The sequence below is a fragment of the Lissotriton vulgaris genome, chromosome 6, assembly GCF_964263255.1.
Source record: "Lissotriton vulgaris chromosome 6, aLisVul1.2, whole genome shotgun sequence".
Lineage (NCBI taxonomy): Eukaryota > Metazoa > Chordata > Amphibia > Caudata > Salamandridae > Lissotriton > Lissotriton vulgaris.
Genome location: NC_141694.1, coordinates 900,372,760 through 900,399,520, shown reverse-complemented (window position 1 = coordinate 900,399,520; position 26,761 = coordinate 900,372,760). Strand labels below are relative to the sequence as shown.

At 46.3% G+C, this 26,761-nt stretch overlaps 1 protein-coding gene across 1 annotated transcript in view; it reads right to left on the bottom strand.

Annotated features, from left to right (window-relative positions):
- NPHP1 (nephrocystin 1) overlaps nucleotides 1-26,761 on the bottom strand; it is a 699,686-nt gene that overhangs the window by 629,584 nt on the left and 43,341 nt on the right. Inside the window, exon 2 of the mRNA XM_086926892.1 lies at nucleotides 4,287-4,360. Within this exon, the coding sequence (XP_086783018.1) occupies nucleotides 4,287-4,360 (74 nt within the window). The remainder of the gene's footprint in view (nucleotides 1-4,286; nucleotides 4,361-26,761) is intronic.

Here is a 26,761-nt window from a genome sequence, read left to right as displayed (position 1 = left end):
GCCGAAGCGCTGCTGTGCCTGTACATTTATCCCAATAAAATTTGGGCTAATTTGAGAGAACTGGTATTTGTTTACTGAAAAGCTTAACCTCATCAGAGCGTCGAACGTTCAGCGCCCAGTGCTGAACGTTCGGAGAACAAATGCTGGCCCGTCGGCCAACGGTCGTGCGCAGCACTGGGGAGGTAGTGCTCGTGACGACCGTTGGCCGACGGCAGCAGTTAAGGGGTTAAATGTGTGTGTGTGTGTGTGTATATATAAGGTAATTGAGTTACATGTTGAGGGGTGTGAAACGCCACTGAAACAGCAACCACAGTTCCTGCTGGGGCGAAGCCAAAGCACCACAATTCCTGTTGGGGCGCAGCCAAAGCACCTCCAAATGAATCTGTACTTAAACCTCTGGTAGCTTTGCACAAAAGCAGTCAGGCTTAACTTAAAGACAATGTGTAATGTGATTAAGCCTCACTTCAAACAGTAATCAAGTGAAAACACAACACAAGGAAAATCCTACATCAATTTAGAAAAACAGAGTAAAATTGAATCAATTATTTGAGACCAAGATGACAAAAATTCAATCAGTAGAATCTAGAATCAGCTATATGAAATTTCATGTAAGTGAAATTAGTTGCCTAGAAGCATATAGTGCCAATTGTGTTTATCTGGTTGCATTGGACTGGGAAAAGTCATAAGTTCAGGCGGACCACGAGGGAGAGTAGGCTTGTGATGCGCAGGCTTGCGTTGAGGATACAGTACGCAGCGGCGGTTCTGAAGTGGCTGTGGGGTGCGATGCAAGGTCCTGCGCCAGGGATGTGTTTCACAGCGACGGCTCAGAAGCGGATCTGAAAGCAGATTGGTTGTGCTGTGTCAGTTCTGCCCACACAACTACAGCTGGGCTGGCAGAATACCTTCAGGCCCACTTCCAAGGGTTCAGGACTAGGGTGGCACCACATAAGGGGTAGGACTCACAGCAGACAGAGTCCAGGAGCCGAGTTCAAAATGACTGGAGCATTTTCCGTCTCCGAGGCTATGATCAGGAGGCCAGCCACTTAGCCCTTGAAATCACTATGAAGGTCTTGGGTTCAAGATGAAGGTCCAGTCCTTTTCCCTCAGGCAGCAGGGCAGGAAAGTAACAGGTCTTCTTACAGCGCAGGACAGCAGTCCTTCGGAGTATTCCACAGGTCCAGAAATGTACTGGAGAGTTGGGTCGGAGGACCCACTATTTATTCATTGTGACCACTCTGGCACAGAAGGTTCTGGAGGTTTTCCAGCCTCAGAGGGTTTTGTATTTCCTGCCTTTTTGCCCTGGCCGGCTTCTCTGGGGACACAAAATACTATTGTCAAAACCCTTTGTGAGTGTGCTGAACAGAGCCTTTGTGATGTTCAAGAGTGGTAGGTGGCAGCTTCTCCCCCCCCCATCAAGTCAGATTGCCCATCCTACCAACACCTTTTTCCCATTTGTCTCACTGCCTAGGAGTAATACACAAAGACCAGCCTGCCAGCTACACCTAGTCATGTGACCCAGGATACAGGCTGCAGGCACCAAATGGTTGGAACATAAAAATGCCAACTTTTTAAAAGTGTCATTTTCAGAATTATGACGTAAAATGTGACTTTTTTGTTTTGTTTTATATAGCGCAAACTAGACCCGAGACATCGGGTATCAGAGCGCTTTGCATGAGCACCAGTTTTGTTACAGAAGGACACATTCATTTTTGTTAGCACGGGGAGATTAGGTGATTTGCCCAGAATCACAGGATGTTGTGCGTCGTTGCTGAGACTCGAACCCGGTTCCCCAGCTTCGAGGTCGACCGCTCTAGGCGTAAGGCTACATCCTCTCCCTACTTTACAGTAAAGCATTTTGGATGAGCCCAGCACTCAATGGAGGTGCCCCCTTTTACCCCCAGGGCCTTAAGACCCTCACAGGTGATTAGTTGCGCTTTACCAACCCTTGATTGATTGATTGGTCGATTGAAAGAGAGTTTTAAAGTACAATTCTTTCAACACTAAACTTGACATTCTCAACTGCTCCCAATTAAAAGCTATAATGTATTTAATGTAATAAGTTAATCAAATGTTATCTTTTGGGGGTGGGAGGTCCTGCAGTATTGAAAAACAAATGTAAGAGTTTTTCACTACCAGGAGATGTAAATGTTAATAGTACATTTCTGATACAATGCAGCCTGCTATATGGGCTGTTTAAGGCATAACCTAGGGGTAACTTATATATATCGAAAAGAATGTTTTAGGTCTAGCAAAAGATGTATTTTGCCATGTCAAAATGACAGTTTAAAACTGTACATTAGGCTGCAATGGCAGGTCTGAAACATGCTTAAAGGCTAATTAAGTGGTTGACACAATCAGTGCTGCAGGCCCACTAGTAGCATTTGAATCACAGGCCCTGGGTACATGAGGTACCACTTTACTGGTATCGTACAAGTAAATTAAATGTGTCAATTGGGTGTAAGCCAATTTCAACATGCTTAAAGGATAGAGCACACACACTTTAGCACTGGTTAGCAGTGGTAAAGTGCACAGAGTCCTAAGTCCAACAAAAATAAGTGGAGAAAAAAAATGGAGGAATGAGGCAAAAATTGAACACCCTAAGGCTGAGAGGTTTCATATATGTATATTGTATCGCAGCATTCATAAAAGGGCTTCCTACCACTATATGGGACACTGAAATGATTGGCTAAATGCGTAGCACACTACATTGTGTAGGTTGTGTGGCTGGAAGAATGTGGTCTTTGTTTTGATCCTATGTGGGAAGTATTTCCATATCGCAAGTGATGAACACCAAGGTGTGTTATTGTGTTATGGGATGCAGCATGTACCAAAGTGTTGGATGAGGAAGTGTGTGAGACAGAAGCACAGTTTTATGGTTCAGTATGCTGGTACCTTTGAACAGCTTTGCAGGTCCCTTTATGGTATTTTATATGAAACAGTCTGCGTAGCTGGTTACTGAGCTGGGTTGTGGAATCTGCTGAGATGTTATGTATAGTTGTGGTCCAGAGGTAGCATGTTTGGAGGGAAAGAGAAGTTGGGAAATCCATTGGGATGGATATTTTCTTATAATCATCCCATGTCTGAGTGTTTGTGTGGGATGTAAAGACTTGCATATCATTAATTGTAGTCCTGAAAAAGTGTACAATGAAGAGGAATAAAACGTGTTGAATGGCAACGTTTTTTCAAATGAAGATTTAAAGAATCACTAATTGGACTACAGTTTACTTGGAATATATGCAGTTTGACATGGACTCCGGTCCATAAAAAAGTGTGCTATGCTGTCTGAGTATTTCACAGATAGATGTCATGAATATTTCTAAGGGAAATCCTGCTTGAAAAGCTTTGGGTAGCAAGGGGTATGGCAGCTATTGCCCAATGGTAGATGCAACTGATTAGTAGAGACTTACTAAACCAACCATTTGAGTTGTGCAGTAGGTTTGCATTAACTGCCTTTTTAGAATCAGTTAGTATTTATTTAATCCTGGCTCAAAATATGGACCCAATTATAAAAACAATAACTGAATTGTAGGAATGCGGTTCAAATGGCCATGGTCACAGTGGCTCACCCATAGCCATTGTTCCTGAAGAAGCTTATGAGTCTCTAGTCTCTTGTCTCATGTCGTGGGGTAAGCTAGGTAGAATGGAACCGTGGCATGATTCTGGGCAGAAATAAGGTTGCACAAGCCATACTGGAAACATGAAGATCTTCTTTTTAAACAGCTGGCCTCCATTTGTTCGGGAAGCCAGAAAAGGAGCTCCCAAGGTCTACATGCAATCCCCGGTCTGAAACCACACAACTAGGCAGCGCAAAACTTGATTGATATGATCACATCATTAGGAGCATCCGCTATCAGGTACAAGTAACGCCCTTGGCCCCAGTGAGAGCATTTTTTGCTGCCATTTTTGGACTTTGCACAGAGTTTCTCCCACCTCATCAATATCATGAAATCTATGTGCACACTTGATAAAACTGTCTTTCTGTGATGGATTAATAATTTCAGGCTTTTGGTGAACTTATTCGGAAATAATGTCCCGAGAACCTTTTCCATGTCTGCCTTAAATGCCATGGAATTGTGATGCAATGTAAACAATTATAATAAAGTAATGGACTACTATGCAATGCAAAGAATATTTTTTTAAATGATATTGATATAAAGACAAAACAATTGAGTGATCAAGTTATTATATTTCCCAATTTCCATTAATCTTATTGCTAAAGATGTAATTCAAATAAATATACGTTCTCTATTTGATTTATTGTGATGGTAGAAAACTGTGTAAATTACCTTTGATGAAGCAGGCTTCTCTTTGCAGGGTCCAAAGAAGTGGTTTCTTGGCTTTCCTGGAGCAAAATGTCAACCTGCAAACATATAATAAATCTTAGGAGGAGATGTAAAATACTAAACCAATTGCAATGCCTCTCAAAAAATCCTCTTTTAATGACTTTGCCTTTTAAAACAACAGTTAAACTACTTCTCGAAGATATATTCACAAACAGTCATGACTTACTTGATTTTCAAATTGCAGTTCCCACCATCTAAGTTAGCTTCATTGGACTATGAGAGACAACGTGGCACAAAGGACCAACGTTCTCCAGGTTTGCTTTTCATAACAGCTCTTTTAAGTGACGAGTGGAAACATCAATGGTCTTCTATTTATTGTATGGGATGGGTGAGATCATTCTACAAGAGGGCTCAGTGCGCAGCCTGTGGACTAATCAGAATTCTCAAGTGACTAACACACTTTAGAAGGTGGTTGGAGGACTGAAAAAATGCACTTCTTTATGGCCTTTGTATCAGCCTTTTGTGTCTAAAATAGCAGAATTTCATGTTCTGTCAAAGAAAATGTATTTTTACTCTATGTGCGGATCCTTAGAGATAACGTGATATGTTGCCCAGATTTTAGCCCATGGAACAATCCACAAACCATGGTTAGGCATTATTGGAAGCGGGCATGTACAATAGCTTGTCAACACCATGTGAACATAATTCCCATTGTCAAGGTGCAAAGTAATGACTGTCCATACCAGCATAGTCCTGTAGGTAAATGACAGGAAAGGTGTAACACTTCACAATACCTTGAGGTAACATTTCAGGTCTTAACTTCCTGCTAAATTTGAACTTCAGATGGCGAATTACAGTCAATGATCACCCACATTTCTGTGGCCTTTTGAGTCAAGCCTCGCAGAGACACTTGACTGGGCAGAAAAGGATTCTACTGCCAACCATTGTTATTGGAACCCTTATATTGCATCAAGGCGTGTGCAATGCAAAGTCATCCATTGTTGCAAAGATTCTGCTGGTAAAGCAAAAATGTATGTAAGGACGACAGGACGTTGTAATAGTGGGACTGAGTCTCTCTACGACAGTATCTGTCGGCCCAAATCCTAGATAGCTTACTGTGCCTCACCTGAACTTTTAACTTTCCCAGAGTAACAGATGATTTCAGCAACCTCAAACATGACCCTCTTATCCCCAAGGTAACCGTGGAGGGAGATCCTCCTCCTCTTCGTTACTTACTCCCTCACACATGCATGCTGGTTGTAAACATAAACAAGTCACGAAGAAATATATACTAGGGGAAGATTAAGAAAATTCGGCACTCAAGATACAGTACATAAAATCGATGTAACGTGTTATATTGGTGCGGTGATAAAAGAGAAAGGATGTCATCCCTAACACAGAAATAAGAACTTAAACGCAATGAGTTCTTCCATTATTCTTATGCTCTTCAATCTTTTCTTTTATTGGATTTGAATTCTTCCGCCAGCCAAACTGCAAATTTTGAAATTCCCTATTTTGTGAATAACGTTTAGCAATTCGTTATTGGAGAATTCGAGATTTTGAATTCGCAATCAATTGTATGATCGATTCGCAATTTTCAAATGAGACTGAATTCACAATTTTGCATGTGCAAATGAGCATCAATTCCAATCAGGTGGTAAAATAATCACAGACTTGGTGGCCAGATTTCTAGGTAGTACGCATGATTTGTACATCAGATACAGTGGCATACATACTTGTCTCCTTGGTGGTGAATTTACCGAAAGATACCTGCTTGGTAAATGCATGCAACACTGTCTTACTGACTCTCTGGTCATGGGGAAACATTGCAGTGATTAATATTTTGCCTCTTCCTTGTAGATGACAGCGCATAAGCTGTGCGCTCATTCATGCTGACACCATACCTGAATCCGACCACATCAAGTGAACTGCGATACATGCAGTGCACATATCAACTTACAATGTGATAGCGAGGACCTTTGGTCTACTGAAGAGTAGGTTCAACTGCCTACATAAAAGTGGAGGTGCACTGTAGTACAGGCCAGATACATGTTGCAAAATTGTGGTCACTTGCCATTTAAGCCGTCAAGTAACTGTTGGTGCCTTTTGCGGTGAGACACATGGTATTCCTGCATAACGTTACATAGTTCCTTTATGGCTTGTGTCCTGTGACTGAGGTTTTCAGCTGTTTCTCTATGTCCTTCCACCACTGCTGTAGTAAGCTAAGTGATGCTGCCCTTCATATCAGCCATATTTCTTTTCATACCAAGAAGCTGTGCATGCATTGAACGCATGTATTTGCGTTGCAGGCGCTGCCCCTTTAGCATTGCGTTCTCTACCCCACTACAGATAGTCCATCTCCTTCATCAGTTTGCCGTTGTGCCCTTGCCCAGCGCCTCCTGATGTGGATATCTCTGCACCGCATGTGCACTTGGATTCTTGGGTTGGTGTTTTCTCGAGCTGTGTTGTGGGAAGGTCAGGTTTGCTCTCCTCTTCCACTTAAAACTAAGGTAGTGGTGCCACTGTGGTTCTGCGTCTTGTGGGTGCAGGTGGGGGGTGATGAGGCCCCTGTGTTGTCATTGCCTGACTCTGCCTGAGTCACCCGAGGTTCATGGGATTCACTTTCATCTGACTCCTGCGCCGGTGTATCTGTGATGTGAAACAGTACTATTTCAGTTTGTGATTTTTACATTTATATCACATTGAGCATTGTTTTGTCTAATAAAGTTATTTAGCAACACACAGTGTGTCTGTATTTCACTTGCTTTAACTTAAATGCAGCTATGTTGTCTTCATTTTACTCCTTGACTTTCCTATTGAAATTTCTGACTACTAATCCCATGATGCATTGGTGTGTAGCAAGTAAAATGTGGACTGGAGTAATATTTGCTTCCCTAAGACTGATCTCACTAAAGGGGTATTTGGTTGTCTTTACCATGCATATGATCATTTTCATGCATCTTACCTCGGGCAGTACTGGCTGGTGCAAAGGTGTCAATCTGCGTCACTCCATCAACAGCTTCAAGCTGAAGTGAAGACTCCACCAGATCCTCTACGGATGTAGATGCAGTTTGTGTTAATGGGCCTCTTCTAGTTTTCCTCGCCTGTGCAAGCATTGCAGCAACCTTTCCTTTGGCCCCGGCTCTGCAGGTCATACCACCGCTTTCATAGATCCACAATGGAGCACTGTGTGACCCTCACGGTGCTTATTTTTGTGTGGATACCAAGCCATAGTTTTCTTTTTCGTACTCTGGGTCATGGAGTGAATGTTTTCCCAAATATTTCTCACAGCTCTTCACCACTTCCTCAATTAGCACTTCCAACTCTTTCTCGCTAAACGTTAGCTTTCTTTTGACAAGTGCTGGCTCCTTCTCAGTGCTTTTTGTCACCGGGCTGGTTTTCTTGCACAGGTTCTGCTGTCCAAACAGGCTTCCTATGGATGTGCACCTGCAGTCTGCCTCCTCCTCTCACTCAGTACACAGGTAACAGCATGGAATGCCTCACTTCCGGGTTGTCAGGTCATCATGCTGTACCAAAATGCTAGATTCGCTAATTGCGATTCTCAATATTGCGAATTCACTATTTTGAGAATCGCATTTACATAATCTGTAATTGCAAATGCGATTTTTACTGATTCGCAAAATTATACTGAATTTCTACATACATAGGCTTTTGCGTTTTCCAAATAGCAATTTGTTAAATATCGCTATTTGATAATCGCAAAATTGGATACATGTAGCCCTTAATCTCCCCGTGCCTAACAAAATGAATGTGTCCATCTGTATTGCAACTGGTGCTCATGTAAAGCTCTCTGATAGACTTCGGGTCGAGTTTGCGCTAGATAAAATTCCCGAAAAAAAGAGAGCACATTGGCAACAGTTTTTTTTAAAAGAATGATTATCTTATTGCCAACATTGGACAATAAAAGGAGATTTACATCTAAAACTTACAATAAATTAACATTAAACTCTAAGTGATTATGTTTTTAAAACATAATGGATGGGTTTTCTCCAAGGCATAAAAAAATTAAATGAGAAATGCTGATGGCTCCAGCCTATCTAAATATTGACCCAGAAATATCCCAAAGAAATTCTTATTTAGTAGTCACCCGCGCTGATTAATTGCTATTTACGTCTGGAATGAACAGTGCACCTGGCTGTAAGATCTGTTGTTGTCAAATCGAAGGAGGATGTGGATGTGTACGTGGATTATGTTGGCAGGGGGTATCGCGTATGGATTGAAGCGGATGGGGCTGTACGATAAACCTTGAGACACTGTGCAGATGATTTATGCCTGCTTCCCAGCAGTAAGGTGCAAGGCTGACAGCTTGTGTTCTATCTTTAACCCCTTCGGTGCTCATGACGAGCTCAGCTCGTCATGAAGCACGGTACTCGTGTGCCCATGACGAGCTGAGCTCGTCATGACCACACCCATTATCATTATGGCCCAGCACAGCAGAGGAATATCCTGCGCAGCCAAGGTGTTAAGAAGGAGCAGATCCAATCAAGTGTGGGACCTTCGATGCCAATCTCATGCAGGCGCCCGATGAGGATGGGTGTAAGACTGCGGCAAATGCTGCAGAGAGGGGCAGGAGAATGAGGACTGCTATGTCTCTTCTGTCAAGGATCATGTGGATGTCATCTGTGGGTGTGATGAGTGTTGTTTCTATACCATGGTTGAGCCTTAATCCAGACTGTGCTGTGTCGAGGAGCTGGTGGTTGTAGAGGTGGTCGGTGAGGCATCATTTGATTAAATTCTCTAAGACCTTTGACAAGTAAGGTAAGAGGGAGACTGGTCTGTAGTTGGAAAATGAGGCTGGGTCAAAGGGTAAACACTAGTAATAGAATACGGGCAGCAGTTTTATGTAGTGTATAGTCAGCAATAAAACAATCTGTATCTGACATACATTAACTAGTCTCATTCTTAAGACATACCTTTTGTATACAAAATACATTAGGTCAATATGGATTGAGTAATTAACATTGAAACAGTATGTAAAATTACAGATCCATACAGGACTTTTCAGCAAATATAATTTATAAAGTTCATAGGTCATAGAGAATGAAAAAAACTGGGCAGCCAACACGTGTTTTGCAATAAGAACAAAACTTTTTCAGGGCTGCAAGATTTTTTTTAAAAACTTGGTTTCACTACATTATTTTCCAAACCATTATGATCTTTTTCAGAGACAACAACTTTAGTCAATGACGTATATAGGTAAAGCTGAACCTTTAACAATATATAGCCATCCCATATTTATAATGCAAAGAATACGTTCTTATCTACAGGTGAAACACTTGTTGGCTGCTCAGTTGTTTTCGTTCTCACTTGATGCATATTGACCTAATGTATACTATATACAAAAGGGTACATTTTTTAAGAATGAGATTAATAAATCCATTTCATATAGTTTGGATTTATTTGTTGACTATAAACTACATAAAACTACTCCCCACATTATATTACTAGTATCTAAACATTTTAACCCAAAGGGGAAACTGGATTTGAGTGTGGAGTGCACAGGGCTAGGTGTTCTGTTATCCTCTGTTTTGATGTTTAATTGAGTCAGCAGGTAGTTTCTTGTGCAGAGAAATGACGGCGACATGTTTCCAGGTGTCCAAGAATGTGGCTAAGTCAATGTAGGGGTTAGGAATAGGTGTTAGTGCTTTGCTGATCATTAGAAAACATTTAGTGAAGGCGTGGTAGGGCGGAGGTCAGATGGAGACCTTGAGTGGATTGTCTTCATGGTATCAGTGATTTAGACAGTGGTGACAGCAGTATACAAGGTCAGGGTTCGTTCATCAGCCGAGATGGGAAGTTGAGTTGATACGGTGATGGTATCCAGTTGAGAGTTAAAGTTGTTGTATATAAAGGTGATTTTGTTGCAAAATAATTCAGAGAGCTTGTTGCAAAGATGATGTTGCTGGAGGCGCAGTGACATTTTTGATGATGCTGAAGATTTCCTGGCTCCTGTTAGTGGCGTCGAAGTGATCTGCAAGAGCCATGCACTTGGTGTTAAGTACCTGCTGATAGTAGCGTCTTAGGGCTGGTTTGAAGATGTCTTTATTTACAGTGTAATTGACTTGCTCTCAATTTGCGCTGCAGTTGCTTGCAGTGGCATTTCATACGCCTGAATTCCTCTTGGTACCAGCAGACCTATGGCCAGTCCCTTACCACTGGGCTGCGCATACGGGAGCCAAGGTATTGGCACATGCGTTGATCCAGCTGTTGAGGTTTTTGGTGGCCTTCAGCAAGTTGCTGGTGTGCTCGGGTAGGAGCTCGGAGATGGCAGAAGCCCACATATTTACGAAGATGTTTTTCCAGCTACATCGGCTGTTACAGTGGTGGTACAACTGTGATAAAGTGGGATGGGTATGCTGAAACTGACGAGGGTGTGGTCTGTCCAGGTCACAGCTGCTGGGTTGTCGACTATGATGCTGCTGATTGAGGAGAAACTTGGGTTCAATAGGTGTCCTTCTATCCCAGGGATTGTCAATGGAAGGTCTTTAGTATGAAGCAGTTGATTCATACTCGACTTCCAGATAGGTCCTCGTGCTCAGGGCCCGCTGCTTCCTTCACTTCTCCCAAACTCAAAACTGTGACAAGAGTGTTTGGGAATGAAGAGATGCAGATTGAATTCTAAGTGGGGAAAAATGAAGACTAGAAATACATTTTAAGAAGACAAGAGACCAATTCAGGAGCAGAAGAACAGGAATCATAAATGGAAGGGAGCAGGGAGGCAAAAAAAGGGTCTAACCCACATGGAGCAAGCAAACTAGCAGAAACTAGCATTGCTGCAACAGACAAAGTTATTTCCTATGCTCGTTTTATAGCAGACCAATTGATAAATTGGAAGGAAAGAAAGGAATTGAAAAAGTAATCTCCCTCCATGATGGTTAGGGAAATCCCAATATAGGAAAGTCCAAAAGTTGTTGTTTCCCAATTGAAAACCTGAAATACAAATAAATGGCTCAAAACAATAAGAAATTGAATTTATTTGGAAAATACAGTCTCTCTCTCACTAGGTGCTGCTGTACAGTAAACCACCTGTCAGCCATTCTGATTACCGTCCAATCATGGAGAACATGGTCAGCAAGAAGAAGCTCACCATATGCTCCTCCTGCAAATCCCTAAAGAAAGTCAAGTGCTGCAGGTTCCAGGAGACAGGTATCTTTATACCCTGGACACCCACATGAAAAAATGACATATATGCAAGCATTTTTACACCAAATGCATTGGCAAACAGGTTTCTGTGACAGGGTAATTTCTCTTGCTGTCAATGAGTTCCTATCTGTTCACTGAATACCCTAAACTATTCTGCCTGCCTCCAACAGGGCCAGGTTTTTCTGGATGCAATATATGAAAACTTTTAAGAAGACCTAGGATTCCCAAGATCGATCAAATGGTGAATACTCCTTCCCAATTATATATTTTAGAACACCCCTAAGAAGTCAGGAATTACTAAGGTCTTTGGCAGTACACCAGTGACGGCTCCTCGAGGAAGTGCTGCGGGCATGAAGGCGGGGTGAAGGAGGGGCAGGGTGGGGGTAGTGAACTCTGGCATATGGCCGAACGGAGTTAAATAAATAAATAAAACAATTTACATTTCACGCGCTGCAGTGCCGCATAGGCGCCAGAAACTCTTGTCGTTTTCTGTGGATGTCGACAAAGAAATGATGCTGCTGGAAGTATGAAAAGTGTCTGGTGGAATCCTAACGTGGATTCTAGATGAGATGAACCTGAAAGCAGAGGGGACTCAGTCTGGGTCATTTTGGAGTGACCAGGGCCTCGGTAGACAAATGCCCACCGATGATAGGTGCTTCAGGTTTGTTGACGGTGATCTTGACTCTTCAGCTGCGAAGACCCGGAGAAGTCTAGGATGACCAGGATCCGGAGGCGAGTTGTCCCACGAAGGATGTTGAGTGCTGAGGGGTCGGTGTCCGGCGGGAGCACCAACAAGCCGTGGCAGTGCCAAACAACGTAGATGGTCAAATTCGGTGTCGATCCGACTCAGCAAGGACCAGGAGACTCACCACAGCAAGGGGAGTGAGGGCAGGCCTAAAGCAACCAGGGGAGCCCAAATTAAGCAAAGTTGACCCTCAAATGGACCCACAGGCCAAAGGCACTGGAGTTGCGAGATGACCTCAGGCGGTTTCACAGTATAGCAGCTAGCAGGGCACAAAGTGCAAGGATGCCTGTGTCTTTCTTAGAAAAGATGCGCTGTGGTCAGGTCTACAGATGGCCCAATGCACGGACTTGTTGCACAAAAATAAGCATGTGCAATGCAAATAAACGTGATGCACAGGAGTACGGGTATACGGTCCCCACAAGGAATATCCGCCTCAAACTCAGTGAGAGAGAAGCTCAACCTCTGAGACCTTCAGAAACCCATCTCCTGTGTTGCTGAAGTCTTTGGAGTCCGCAGGAGTTCAGGATTAGCAAACAGATCAGATGAGATATGGTGCCTGCGTTTGCAGGGGAGTGACTCCTTCAACCCAAGGGAGATCCTTCTGTTGTCTTGGAGGTGCACAGGGTCCAGCAGGGAGCCTGTATGGATCATGGACGTAGACGAGACTGGGGACCGCAAGGGAAAACGAAGCCGAGCCCAAGGGAGGTCCAGCGAAGTCCAGCGTGTCCAGAAAGTCGAAGTTTAGTGGTATCTTCTTGCAGAATCTTGTCCACGTAAAATCTAATGTCCTGTAGCCAGGTAACCCATGTTCTACCCATAGGAAAGGATTGGACAGATTCTAGGGACCCTCTTAGGGGAGGAACAGGACAGAGGGGTGGCTACACCCATGTCCTTTGTCCAGTTTCGCACCAGAACAGAAGCAAATGGCTCCCAGAACTGGTTTGAGCTGGACTATGCACAGGGACACCAAATGTGCCCCTCGTGCAGACTTTCTGGCACGGAGACCGTGCACCCACCCAGCCCCAATACACTAAATCCTGTCTGGAAGGTGGGCACACCTTCCTGTGACAGGATACCTATTGTCTGACCTTCCTCTGCGCAAGCTTGGCTCAGCAGCAGGGGGGCAGACTCGTATCTGTGGCTGGCAGCATCCATTTTGTGCTGTAAGGCTCAAGGAAGTTGGTACCGGTAGACTTTGGTACCCTCAGAACCTCGCATACCAGTTACTGGTGTAGAGGTATGAACCCAAGGTGTTTGACACCAAACACGACGTACTTTGTTGCAGTTGTTTTCGATATAGCATTTACCATGAGGTTATAATGCACCTCTAATCTATATGTCTGGCAGTATCACATACAGCCCTGGAGAATGGTCGCCGAAGACTGCAGAGGGGCCCTGCTCATGCAGGAGCACTCTCTCACATAAAATCCAGCATCCTGCCTTCAGACTTGTTAAGGCCTGCTATAGGGGTGACTTATAACGTTTAAAGTGTAGTGATGTATATAGATATAGTGAACCTATATCTCTCGTAAGTGGTGCAAGCACCAGTTTACACAGGCTGCAGTAGCAGCCCTGAGGTTCCATTTTGCATGGCCTCTCATGGGTGGCATAATACAAGCTTCAGCCCATGTGGAGGGCTCTGGGGTACCTATACCCTGGGCACATGTGTACCATATACTAGGGACTGATAAGGCTACCTCAGTATCCAATCTGGAGTTGTACAAAAGTACATACATATCAATTTAAGGGAGAAAGCAGATAGGCTGGGGTCCTGAATAGCCGGATCCAAGCCAGACTAGTCAAACCAGTGGGTGCAAAAAGTGGGGGTAACCATAAGAAGCAGATCCTATTTTCGTACACAACCCCCCTCCCCCCCCAAAAAAAACAGAAAGGAGATGAGACTAACCTTGCCCAGTTGAGACTTCGTGTTCTAAGTGGAAATATCTGGAGAGTCCACCTGCATTGGCATGGTTACTCCCAGGTCTATGTTCCACTATATAGTCCATCCTCAGTAAGGAAATGGACCACCTCAAAAGTTTGGGGTTTTCACCACAAGAGGCGCTTGTGGTCTGTCTGAACAATGAAGTAAGTTCCAAACAGGTATGACTTCAACTTCTTCAGAGCCCAAACCACAGCAAAGGCTTCCCTTTCAATAGCTGACCAATGTTTCTTTCAGGGGTCAGCCTCCTGCTAATAAAAGCTACTGGCTCATCCTGACCCTCTGCATTCAATTGTGATAACACAGCCCCTACCCACAACTCAGATGCATCAGTTTGAACAATGAATTGTTTGGAATAGTCAGGACTTTGCAGAATGGGGGCAGTGCACATGGCCTGCTTGATGTCATCAAATACCTTTTGACAGCTGACTGTCCACTGAACTTTCTTGGGAATTCTCTTCGATGTAAGATCATTCAGGGGAGTCCCTATGGACCCATATTCCTTCACAAATCTTCTGTAGTACCCAGTCAGGCCCAAGAAAGCTCTGACCTGAGTCTGGGTCGTTGGAGCAACCCATTCCATTATGGTCTGGATTTTGTTCTGTAATGGTTGAACCTGGCCTCTACCCACAAGGTGGCCAAGGTACACAACCTGACTCTGCCCTATCTGGCACTTCGTAGCCTTGATAGTGAGGTCTGCCTTCTGCAAGGCCTCCAAAACATTTCTCAGGTGGACCAGGTGATCCTCCCAGGTGGAGCTAAAGACAGCAGTATCATCTAGATACGCTGCACTATAGTCTTTCAGGCCTGTGAGAACTTTGTTCACCAATAGATGAAATGTGGTAGGTGCATTCTTCAAGCCAAAAGGCATCACTTCAAATTGGTAGTGCCCACTAGGGGTTGAAAATGCGTTTTTTGGCGTGGCATCCTCAGCTAGTCTAATTTGCTAGTAGCCAGCTGTAAGGTTAAACGTACTCAGAAATTTGGCTGAGGCCAAAGTATCTATAAGTTCATCTGCCCTTCGAATAGGATGAGCATTAGACCTAGTGACTGCATTGAGTCCTCTGTAATCAACACAACACCTCATCTCTCTATTACCATCTTTGGTGTGAGGTTTTGGTACCAAGATTATTGGACTAGCCAAAGGACTAGTTGAGGGCTCAATGACTCCCAATTCCATCATCTTTCGGACCTCAGTCCTGATGCAGCCCCTGACATGGTCAGGTTGCCTATAAATGTTGTTCTTCACAGGTAGGTTCTCACCTGTATCCAATTCATGGGTACACCAGGTGGTCCGACTTGTAGTCAGAGAGACCATGTGCCTAAAGGGATTGAGGACCTTCCTGCAATCAGACTGTTGCTGCTCAGTGAGGCTGCTTGCCAAAGCTACACCATCTACTGAGCCATCATCAGGGTTCCGAGAGAGGAGGTCAGGGAGTGTGTCACTCTCTTCCTCCTGTCCCTCATCAGTAGCCATGAGCAAGCCCATGTCTGCCCTGTCAACATAAGGCTTGAGCCCGTTCACATGGAGCCCCCTATGGGGGCTCCTGGGAGTTCTAAGGTCCACCAAGTAGGTGATCTCTCCCTTTTGCTCAAGTATGGTGTGGGGTCCACTCCATCTGTCTTGGAGAGCTGCTGGGGCCAAAGGCTCCAACACCCACACTTTCTGTCCTGGCTGGTAAACAGTCAAAACAGCATATTGGTCATGCAAGGCCTTTTGCAATTCCTGGCTAGCCTCAAGGTTTTTGGATGTCTTCTTCATATACTCAGCCATCCTGGAGCGGAGACCAAGTTCATAGTCCACAATATCTTGTTTGGGAGGGTTGAGAGGTAAATCCCATCCCTCCTTCTACAAACACAGTGGACCCCTAACTGGGTTACCAAACAAAAGTTCAAAAGGGCTGTAGACAACCCCCTTCTGTGGCACCTATCGGTAGGCAAAGAGAAGGCAGGGTAACAGAACATGCCATTTTCGCCTGAGCTTTTCTGGGAGCCCCATCATCATGTTCTTTAGGGTTTTGTTGAACCTTTCAAATAACCCATTGCATTGAGGATGATAGGGAGTGGTAAACTTGTTGTTCACTCCACACTCTTTCCACATTGCAGTTATGTAGCTAGACATAAAGTGTGTGCCTCTGTCTCTTAAGACCTCCTTAGGAAAACCCACCCTGGAGAAACCCCCCTGGAGGGCCCTGGCCATCACAGGTGCTGTGGTAGTCCTAAGGGGAATAGCTTCTGGATACCTGGTAGCATGGTCCACCACCACCATGATGTAAGAATGTCGAGATGCTATTGGTGGGTTCATGTGACCAATTATGTCAATCCCAACCCTCTCAAAGGAAACCCCCACATGGGTGTGGAATTTATTAAAATATCTACTTGTTCATTGGGCAGGTTGCTTCATAAATCTACTTGTCCTGTAACAAAATCCACTTGTCCCTTTGGTGCCATGTAGTGCTGCCACAAATTATGGCAGCCATCTCATTATATAAGAGCTCTTATATAGCCTCTCTGATTATACCAGGGCATATACTATAGTAGTGTTTGAATACTAGTAATCATTTTATGTTGCCACGTTTCCGGAGAGCTACATACTGGGACTGATGATGGGGGTAAGCAGTAGTTCCAGGGTTGGAATGCCCTTTGGAGTCTGTGCAAACATACTAACTTGCATGTTTTAAGGGTGTTCAACAAATCTTCTCTAATCTTTCCCGTACTGAGAAATGTTGGAAATTTACCCCTGAGAGTGTCAGATGTAAACCTTCTTTCAGAGTTGGGGAAAAAGTAGTTGGAGGGAAAATTAACTTTCAAACATCCAGGTTTTCACATGAGCAAATCTACACATGCATATTTGCTCATGCTGAAATGCAGTTCACAAATATTTTGTAGAAGTACAATTTCTTGCCCTACTAATGTAAATTCTTATGAATTCACGAAAGCCATATACCAAAGGTGCACTTTTGAGACTTTCTTTAATAATTGGGCCCCTAATTTGGTCTGGCGTTAACTATGAGCTTTTGTGTTTTTTAAAATTCTCTCTCTCTCAGAATCAGCTGGCTTTACTGTGAGTGACAGCATTCTGCTCTTTCACAAGGAGCATATTGGTACACAAAGTCGTTTTGTTCAGTGCCAGTAACTAATGTGGCAGTGTGTGCTTTTTTGAGACCATAAACAATTTTTGCATTTGCCAATGTATGTTATAATGGTGAGGGCCCTGCAGCTCTCACATCAATAAGGTTTTACAAAAGCCATGCCAAACAAGTTACGCATTGCCAAAACTAAAAAGCTGACCACCAATGTCAGACCTACTGGCTTTGCCAAGGCTTGTTTATTTTTGTTTCCCATAATCTTATTGAAACTGTTTACACACATTTTCCACTATGAATATTTTTGGGAAATACTAGCATGCATCAGCACATTTTACTAAATGATGCTGCAAAGAAATGGTACCTGAAATTTTAAAGTAGTTTAGCAAAATGTTTTTTTCCCTACTTTCATTTTTTAGGAGCATTTTATATTGAAAGCAAAGAAACATTAATCTTGCTTTCAAGCTTATGCAAATATTTGCATCTAATCAGAGAGCATTCTGTGAGCATCATGCATAGCCTCATGTTGCTAAACTTTGAAACCGTGTGTACACATTTTCATACTGGAACCACTGTAGGAAGTGCAGTCAGAACGTACATTTAATTAGAACGCTCACCCTAATAATAAAGGCTTTCAAATGTTGAACCATGAATACAAGTTTGAACAGCATTAACACATGCACATAAATATTAACTTAACTCCAGACAGTACCCTTCCCTGATCCTTAATGTGGTACTGGAAACTGGCAGCCAAAGGGTTTGTGCTGCAGGGGGTTGGGCCTACTTGTCCCAAGGACAAAATGCACATTAAAACTTGTTGCCCTTGACCCCAAACAATATGTCCTGGACGTCGGGCTATAGGAATTCCACATCCCTGCCCCCACCACAGGCAGTGGTATCAGGGGGGCCTTTGAAGTACTACCTGCCTTACCACTGCCTTGGCAAGTGATACAGGAGCAAAAAAACTCCTTGGTGTCCTCTGACATGTGAGTAGGCATGGGCGGAAAATCCGTTCCGCTCGCGGATTTTGCGGATTTTCGGGAAATCCGCAATCCGCGAGATTTGCGAATTTCCTGAAAAATCCGCAAATCCGCGAGCAGCGGATTTTGCTCGCACTGCTCGCACTGTTCGCGTGAGTTCGCGCCCCGCGAATAAGTGCGAAATTGCAGAAATACGATTTTAGCAAAACTGAAAGTAACTACTTACCAGGTTCAAAAGTTCAGGCTCATCATTAGTAGCCATTTCCTGTAGTGCTTCCTGAGGGGCCCCTCCAGAGTTCAGTTGCCAGTTGCAACTATTATGTGACCCTGCTCTGAACCTCAGAATAGTTACACATATGCCACAAAGGTCCTGAATTACAGCTAAGGGAGACAAGCAGGAGCCAGGCTGGAAGTTAAAATCCATTAATCAGCCCCTAATTCATTATTGTCAGTTGGGGCAGGGCAGGTGTTGTAACTAATTTTGCAACAATGAAAGCACTTAGCAAGTGCAAAAGATCACTAATCAGGGCGCACTAAGGAAGCAGGTGCCAGCTAAAAAAATATTCTGTGACACATTAATCAGCCCCAAATTAATTCAGGTCACTTGAGGCAGGGAAGGTGTGCTTTGCTTTGCCAAAAATAATGTACACTGGACAACTAGAGGGTGTGGTGATGAAACAGAGGGTGGCATGGGTGGGCCAGAGGGTGGCATGAGTAGTCAGAGAGTGGCAGTGGTGACAGAGAGTGGCAGTGATGAAGAAGAGTGTCCCAAACAGGTTGGACACGTAGAAACAACAAGTTCGCAAAACTTGCGACCCGACAGGTAAGTTCGCAAATTGCGAAATTGTAAAAACCCTCGCGAACTGGCAGAAACACGGGCGAACACAAAAAAAAAAAAAATCCGCAAATTCGCGGGAATTCGCGGATTTTGCGGATTGCGAGTTTGCAAATCCGCAAATTCGCGGATTGCCAATCCGCAAAATCCGCTCATGCTTACATGTGAGGCCAGTGAAAGTGAGGGACAAGCCTGTCCCAAGTCTTGCTTTGGACTAAGTGTCCTGCTAGGGGAATGTCATGTGCTAGGGTGAGTAGGAAGTCTCTAAACGTCAGAGGTATAACCAACCTCCGAGTGGCACCAGGCTTGGGGTCTCTTCCCTCCAAATACTGGAGTCCCTCATCCCAATAGATCTTGTGAGATCCACTGGCATTCCATGCAGCCTCAGCAGCAGCTTGCTGTCTGAGGGGTTCAAGAGAGGGGCAGGTTTGCTGCACCTGGCTCACATCTGCCCTAGAAGGCCCCCTGTCCCCAAAAACTCAACCTGACCAGGTTCAAGTTCATCTGGAACAGTTCCTTCCACGGGAGTGGAGTCATCTTCCTCAAAAGACTGACCCTCACTCTGAGCCTGAGGGGAAGACACAGCCTTACCCCCCTGCTCCTCTTCTTGGAAGTCACCTGGTCCATTATTTCAGGATCTAGGGCCTCTTCAGTGGCTCTATGTTTGGCTTGTAACCTAGTCATAGCAAACACATCTGCAGTGATGCCCAACATTGCTGCATGAGTCATGAGTTCCACTTCAGCCCAGGCTGAAGTCTCCAAATCATTACCCAACAGGCATTCCATAGGGAGGTCTGAACTTACCACAACATTCTTAGGGCCAGTTACCCCTCCCCAGGTGAAATTAACAACTCGCAAGGAATGGTGTGTCCCGACAGTGCTAGTATTGGTTACTTGGTATATCTCACCAAGTATGATATGGTCAGGGTCCACAAGATCTTTTGTCACCATTGTGACACTTGCACCTGTGTCCCTATATGCCATGGCCTCCTTACCATTTATTAAAGGTTGTTGTCTGTATTTGCTCAGGTTACTAGGACTAACAAAAAAGAAGCAATATCCATGCCTCAATCACAAACTAGAACAGCCTGAGCTGGAGTACTGACTAGGCCAGAACCCATCTCAGAGCACAAGGTTAACCCCACTATTCCCTTGTTCTGTGTACCACCACTTAAAACTGTGCTAGGGGGAGCAGTTGCCTTAAGGGCAGTGGTGATAGGAGTAGTTTCCTTTGCCCTTGGACAACTGGCATATTTTGTCCAATGGGTCTTCTCTTTACAACTATGACACCAAGGTTTCCTTTTGCCTTTTACCTTGTTAGATTGTGACTCCCCCCAGATGCAGGTTTTTGGGGCCCTGATGAAGACTTATGGACTTTTTTTGTACCAACCCTTATCTGTGTTCTTAGAGTCTGTTTTTTTTTGGTCACCACCAATGGCCTGAGTTTTTTGCTTCACCATGGTTCTGACCCACGTATCTGCCTTCTTTCCCAACTCTTGGGGAGAAGTCAGATCAGAGTCCACCAGGTACTGATGCAACAACTGTTTTTGGAAATTATTAAGGATCTGCTCCCTCATAATCAAGTTGTACAATCCTTTAAAACCATTCACCTTGCTACCAAGTAACCAGCCTTCCAGAGCCTTAATGGCACAATCAACAGTCCTGAGTCTGTGCCTTCTGGGTGTCTCTGAACTTAATCCTGTACTGTTCAGTGGTTAAGCCAAACCCTTCTAATAGAACACTCTTCAGACTGAATAATTGTCAGCATCCTCTTCTCTAACAGTGAGGAGCTTATCTCTACCTTTGTCAGCAAAGGAAAGCCCGAAGATAGATGCCCACTGCTCTTGAGGGACCTTCTGTACTTTGCAGGCCCTCTCCAAAGCAGTTATCCATTTCTGGATGTCATCCCCTACATGGAAGGAAGGGACAATCTTGCTCAGGTTCCCATGATCAAAGGTGTGTTCCCTAACCCTAGGGACACTATAGCTGCCACCATGGGTCTCTAGTCCCAATTTCTTTCTAGTCTTCTGAACCTCTAGGGACTCTTTATCAAGGGCCAACTGATGTTGCCTGAGCCTAAACTTAGCTCTCTCAAGCTCTAGGAGTTGGCACTCCCTGTCATAAGAACGATCCCTCTTACTAGAAGCAGAGGTTTCTACAGAATGTCTAGAATGATCTGACTCCGCAGAGGGAGATCTCCTTGGTAAACTCTGCACTCTCCCTGGAGGAATAAACGGATGGTCATCTTGACCTTCCTCCTCTTCCTCCTCTGGGGGATCAGAGTTGTTCAGGGGTGGATCATTTTGATCCTCCTATCCAGGGCTGGACTCTAGGTCATAGAAGGTGTCTCTTCCTGACCTTTACTCCTCCCCTGTACCACTCACTCTATCCTGCTCACCTGACCCAGGAGTCTTCCTAATGTCGTCTAGCAGTAATGCACCTATGATACGTTGACTATTGGCATTTCTCCCTGTCTTCAGCTGCCTAGATACACACATGCTTTCAATTCAGTGACTGCAAAGCTATCATATTTAGTAGGCAAGATGCCACCAGTGGCATTCCAAGTAGAAGACATACTAAACAAGGTGTGGTGTAGGCAACTACCTGACCTAGTGGGAACTAAACTCTCTTGGGTTGGAGAAAGGGTGTGCTAGACCCTTGACTTACCCAACCCCAAGTTCAGTAAATCCTACTATCTTAAGCTAGTATTATATGTTCCTAGATACTAGTGGTTTTTCAGTTAATCAATACAAGAGATTTTTCTGGTAAAACAATGCAGGCTTGAATCCCAACCGCTGCACACCAATGTGAGAAGTTGGCCTGGTATATGCTGTCCACTAGTTAAAGTGGGCACCTTGTACCAGTCCAAACTACACTTATGGTGACTAGGTCAAAGATAACTTTATCGAAAGCTATCCTAGTGGTAGCGATGGAGAGCAGACTTCAGGCTAAGTCTTAAAGGAATGTTAAGCACCTTGTTTTACCAGAATGCAACCTTATTGCATTGGTTAAATGAAAGGGAAACCACACAGAAGATATAAAAATATGTATTTATAATCTATAACACTCTCTAGTATCCGCCACAAGAGAATAGAACACAAATCAAATAATACTGTTGCAAAGAATCAAACGTAAGTAGCACAATACACAGTGGGTTCCAAGGGGAGACCAAACCATATACTAAATAAGTGGTATAAGAACCACAACTCAGGACTAGACCTAGTCTAGAAGGTGTAGAATCGCTGGGACCCCAAGGAACGCCCCAGGGTGAGTGAACAGGGACCCCATGGAGGACGGGTGTAGAGTGAGAACACGACTGCGTGCTCCGGACTATTCAGGGGAAAAGTCGCAGTTGGAAAATTAGCAATTAAGGACCCTTCCCAGCAGATTTCGAAGACAACACGTGGAACTTAAGAGTTTGAAGAGCCACCCCACCCGTGGATACCTTTGTACCAGAGTTATCTATCCCAGACGAGCCGGGTGCAAATGCACGAAGTGGCGTCGGAAACCCTCATTGTTCTCTATGGATGTTGACAAAGAAATGCAGCTGCTGGAAGTATGAAAAGTGTCCGTTGGAATCCAAACATTGATTCTAGATGAGAAGAACCTGACAGCAGAGGGAACTCAGTCTGGGTCACTTTGGAATGACCAGGGGCTCGGTAGACAAATGCCCACCGATGTTGGGTGCTACAGGTGTGTTGACAGTGATCTTGACTCTTCAGCTGCGAGGACCCGGAGACGTCTAGGATGACCAGGAGCTGTAGGCGAGCTGTCCAACGAAGGATGTCGAGTGCTGAGGGGTCAGTGTCCGGCGGGAGCACCAACAAGTCTTGGCAGCGGCAAACAATGTAGATGGTCAAATTCGGTGTCGATCTGGCCCAGCAAAACCTGGAGACTCACCACAGCAAGGGTAGTCGGGGCAGGCCTGGAGCAACCAGAGGAGCCCAAATAAAACAAAGTTAAACCTCAAATGGACCCACAGGCCAAAGGCACAAGAGTCGCGAGGGGATTTCAGGCGGTTTTACAGGATACCAGCTAGCAGAGCACAGAGTGCGAAGATGCCGGAGTCCTTCTCAGAAAAGATGCGCAGGGGTCATGGCTACAGATGGCCCAATGCACTGAATTGTTGCACGACAACAAGCATGTGCAATTTCAAATAAATGAGTGCACAGGAGTATGTGTATAGGGTCCCCACAAGGGATATCTGCCTCAAACTCAGTGAGATGGCAGCTCAACCTCAGAGACCTTCAGAAGCCCACCTCCTATGTTGCTGGAGCCTTCAGAGTCCGCAGAAGCTCAGGATCAGCAAACCGGTCCCATGCGTTATGGTGCCTGCGTTTGCAGGGGTGTGACTCCTTCATCCCAAGGGAGATTATTCTGTTGTCTTGGATGTCCACAGGGTCCAGCACGGAGCCTGTATGGATCACGGACAGAGACGAGACTGGGAACTGCAAAGGAAGACTAAGTCGAGCCTAAGGGAGGTCCAGCGAAGTCCAGACGGTCAAAATGTAGTGGTATCTTCTTGCAAAATCAGGTCCACGTAAAATCTAATGTCCTGTAGCCATATAACCCATTTTATACCCATAGGAAAGGGTTGGACAGATTCTAGGGACCCTCCAAGGGGAGGGTCAGGACAGAGGGGTGGCTACACCCATGTGCTTTGTCCAGTTTCGCACCAGAACAGGAGCAAATGGCTCCCAGAACTGGTTTGAGCTGGACTATGCACAAGGACACCAAATGTGCCCCTCGTGCAGACTTTCTGGCACAGAGACCGTGCACCCACCCAGCGCAAATACACTAAATCCGGTCTGTGACAGGATATCTATTGTCCGACCTTCCTCAGTACGAGCTTGGCTCTGCAGCAGAAGGGCAGGCTCGTGTCTGTGGCTGGCAGCATCCATTTTGTGCTGTAAGGCTCGAGAAAGTTGGTATCGGTAGACTTAGGTGCCCTCAGAACCTTGGTCCTGAGGGAAGTAACTGGTGTGAGAGGTAGGATTCCAAGGTGTTTGACACCAAACATGACATACTTCGTCGCAGTCATTTTCGAGATAGCATTTACCGCGAGGTTATAATGCACCTCTACCTATATGTCTGGCAGTATCACGTACAGCCCGGGGGAATGGTCTACGAAGACTGCAGAGGGGCCCTGCTCATGCAGGAGCACCCTCTCAAGTAAAACCCTGCATCCTGCTTTCAGGATTGTTAAAGTCTGCTATAGGGGGGGCGTGGCCAAGATGGCGTCGGAGTAGGACGCTTTCTCAGGTCTCTCCGGCGCCGATCCGAAAAAGCTACTGAAAGCACGGTCCTGGTGTAGCTGCCCGGGTCCAGAGAGGTGGCGGAAGTGCCCCCAACGCAGCGGAGTGCAGCGGTGCCATCAGAGGAGCGGAGTGACCCTGGGAACGTCCACGGGGATACCTAGCCTCTGGGGCCTGTGAAGCACCGGCCTCGCGTGATCGGGGAGCCGGCATGGTGACCTGCGGCACTCGCGGTACTTGGAGAGGTGCCGCCTGTGCATATTCAGCGCCTGCCGGCGGTGGGGGCAGAGGTCCTGCCGGCAGGGAAACGAGCCTGGGCATCGGAGCCCTGTTGCAGAGGACGGCGGGGACAGCCGTAACGTGGAGGTGACTCCGGCGGCCGGACAGAGGAGGTGCGGTAAGCACGCCACGGAGCGTCCAGAACCGGCAGACTAACGGCGGGCTGCGCAGACCAGGGCCGTTGGAGGGGAGTGGAATCACGCGGGGCCCAGTGCTGATAGTGGAACAGGCTGTGAAGGGACGAAGAAAGGGCCCAGCTGCGGTGCCGGTCCGAGCGAGGGCTTGTCGGCAAGGTGAGTGCATCCCCAGGAAAGGGCGGGAGCGGCCATGTTACCTGGGGCAGCGGGACCTGGCGCTACCTACAACTGCTGCGACACTGCACTTGGCCTATAGGCGTGGGCTGGCTGGACGATTGCATTTGCCACGTGGTGCCAGGGCGACCTGCGTCGAGATCCACGGCCCCGTGTAAGCGGTGTAGGGCCGTTTGGATCACAGACCCCGTTAGGGGGACGGATTGCTGGGGCCGGACTGCTGCACCCTTGCCCCTGGGAACATCTGAGTCTGACGCAGTTCCATTTCAGTTCCTTCCCGGAGGCCACGGCGTGGATAGTGCTGACTACGGAGTGGACTGTGACTACATTGCCCTAACAAGCCCTGCCTCCTGATCACACATAGTTGGTGGTGGGGACCCCTGATCTCCAGCATATGGGTCGCCTGCCTCAGATCTGCCTTCCGCTGATCCCTGGACAGTGAGGGGGTTCCATTTGAGCTGCCTGGAGGGAAGCGTTGCGACCCACGGGCTCCACGAGCTCCCATAGCGCCTGATTCCTGTCTGACTGGGGGGGTCTGTTCCCCCGGTCTGCGTGCCACCAGCCAAGATGTCCACCTTGCCACGAAAGGGGGGTCGACAGGGTAAGGATGGAGCTTCCAAGTCCTCTCAGCAGCCGGCGTCCCCGGGGGCCAGTGGCTCGCAGAAGGTGTCGGACGACGAGGCGCCTGCTACTAAGGCCTTCATGTCTGAACTATTTGCATCCATCAAGGAGGATATTTCTGAGCTCCGGGCTCAATTGGCCTCTGACCTGAGGGAAGTGCGCAGGGACGGGGACGGCATTGGCGAGAGAGTGGCGACCCTGGAAGACCATGATTTGAGCATGGCTAACGATGTGCACTTACTGCAACAAGATATCATCCGCCTCACCGAACAGAATCTGGACCTACAGTTGCACACGGAGGACCTGGAAAACCGTTCCAGGAGGAACAACATCCGCATTCGGGCGGTGCCATGGGATGGCGAGGCGGGAGACCTGCGTGGCTACGTCCGGGATTTGTTTTTACAGATCTTGGACGAGGAGGAGGTGAGGGAGATCGAGATGGACAGAGTACACAGAGTTGGTCTGCCTAGGCGCGGAGGGGGTCCCCCTCCTGACATCCTCGTCTGTGTTCATGATTTCCAAATCAAAGAACGTATTCTCCGCAAGGCCAGGGCCATCCCGTCACTGCAATTCAGGGGCCATGCCCCTCAGCTGTACCAGGACTTGGCAGCCTCCACACTGCGGAAGAGGAGGGAGTTCCGTCCGGTGACTTCCTTCTTGAGAGAACGCAACATCTCCTACTCATGGGGCCACCCCTTCAGGATCATCTTCCGATGGCAGAATCGGCTGGCACAGATTAATTCTCTCCAAGCAGCAAAGGACCTCTTGGGTCTACAGGATGTCCCTTCTTCACATGAGGCGAATGCTTCGCCATCTCGGAGACGTCACCGCTCGTCCTCTTGGCATAGGGTGGGGGCTTCCCCAGACCGGCGGCGGCCGGATCGTGCCTCTAGTCTGCAGGAAAGGGTCAAAGCAGTGGCTTCGGTGGCCTCAGCCACTCTGGCGGATACGCAACAAAGCTCTGGAGCGGCATGACCACCACGGATTTGAACTGACCAGGATCGGCGCTGGAGGGACTTCGGTGCCTCGGTCTGGGGTATGGATGTACTTTTTGGGAAGACACCCCGGACCATGGCCGCGGGGGTTGACCATCTGGCACCCCTGCTCCACTTCCGGTTAGGAAGGCTCCTCACGAACCTTGGACTACTGGAACTGATGAGTATTCTCTTTATCCTTTATGAATTCCACTCCTTTTGTTTGTTGTTCCTTTCTCTACGGGTAGGATTGGGTGTTGGGGAGTTTGGGGTCGGGGGGGCTCCATGA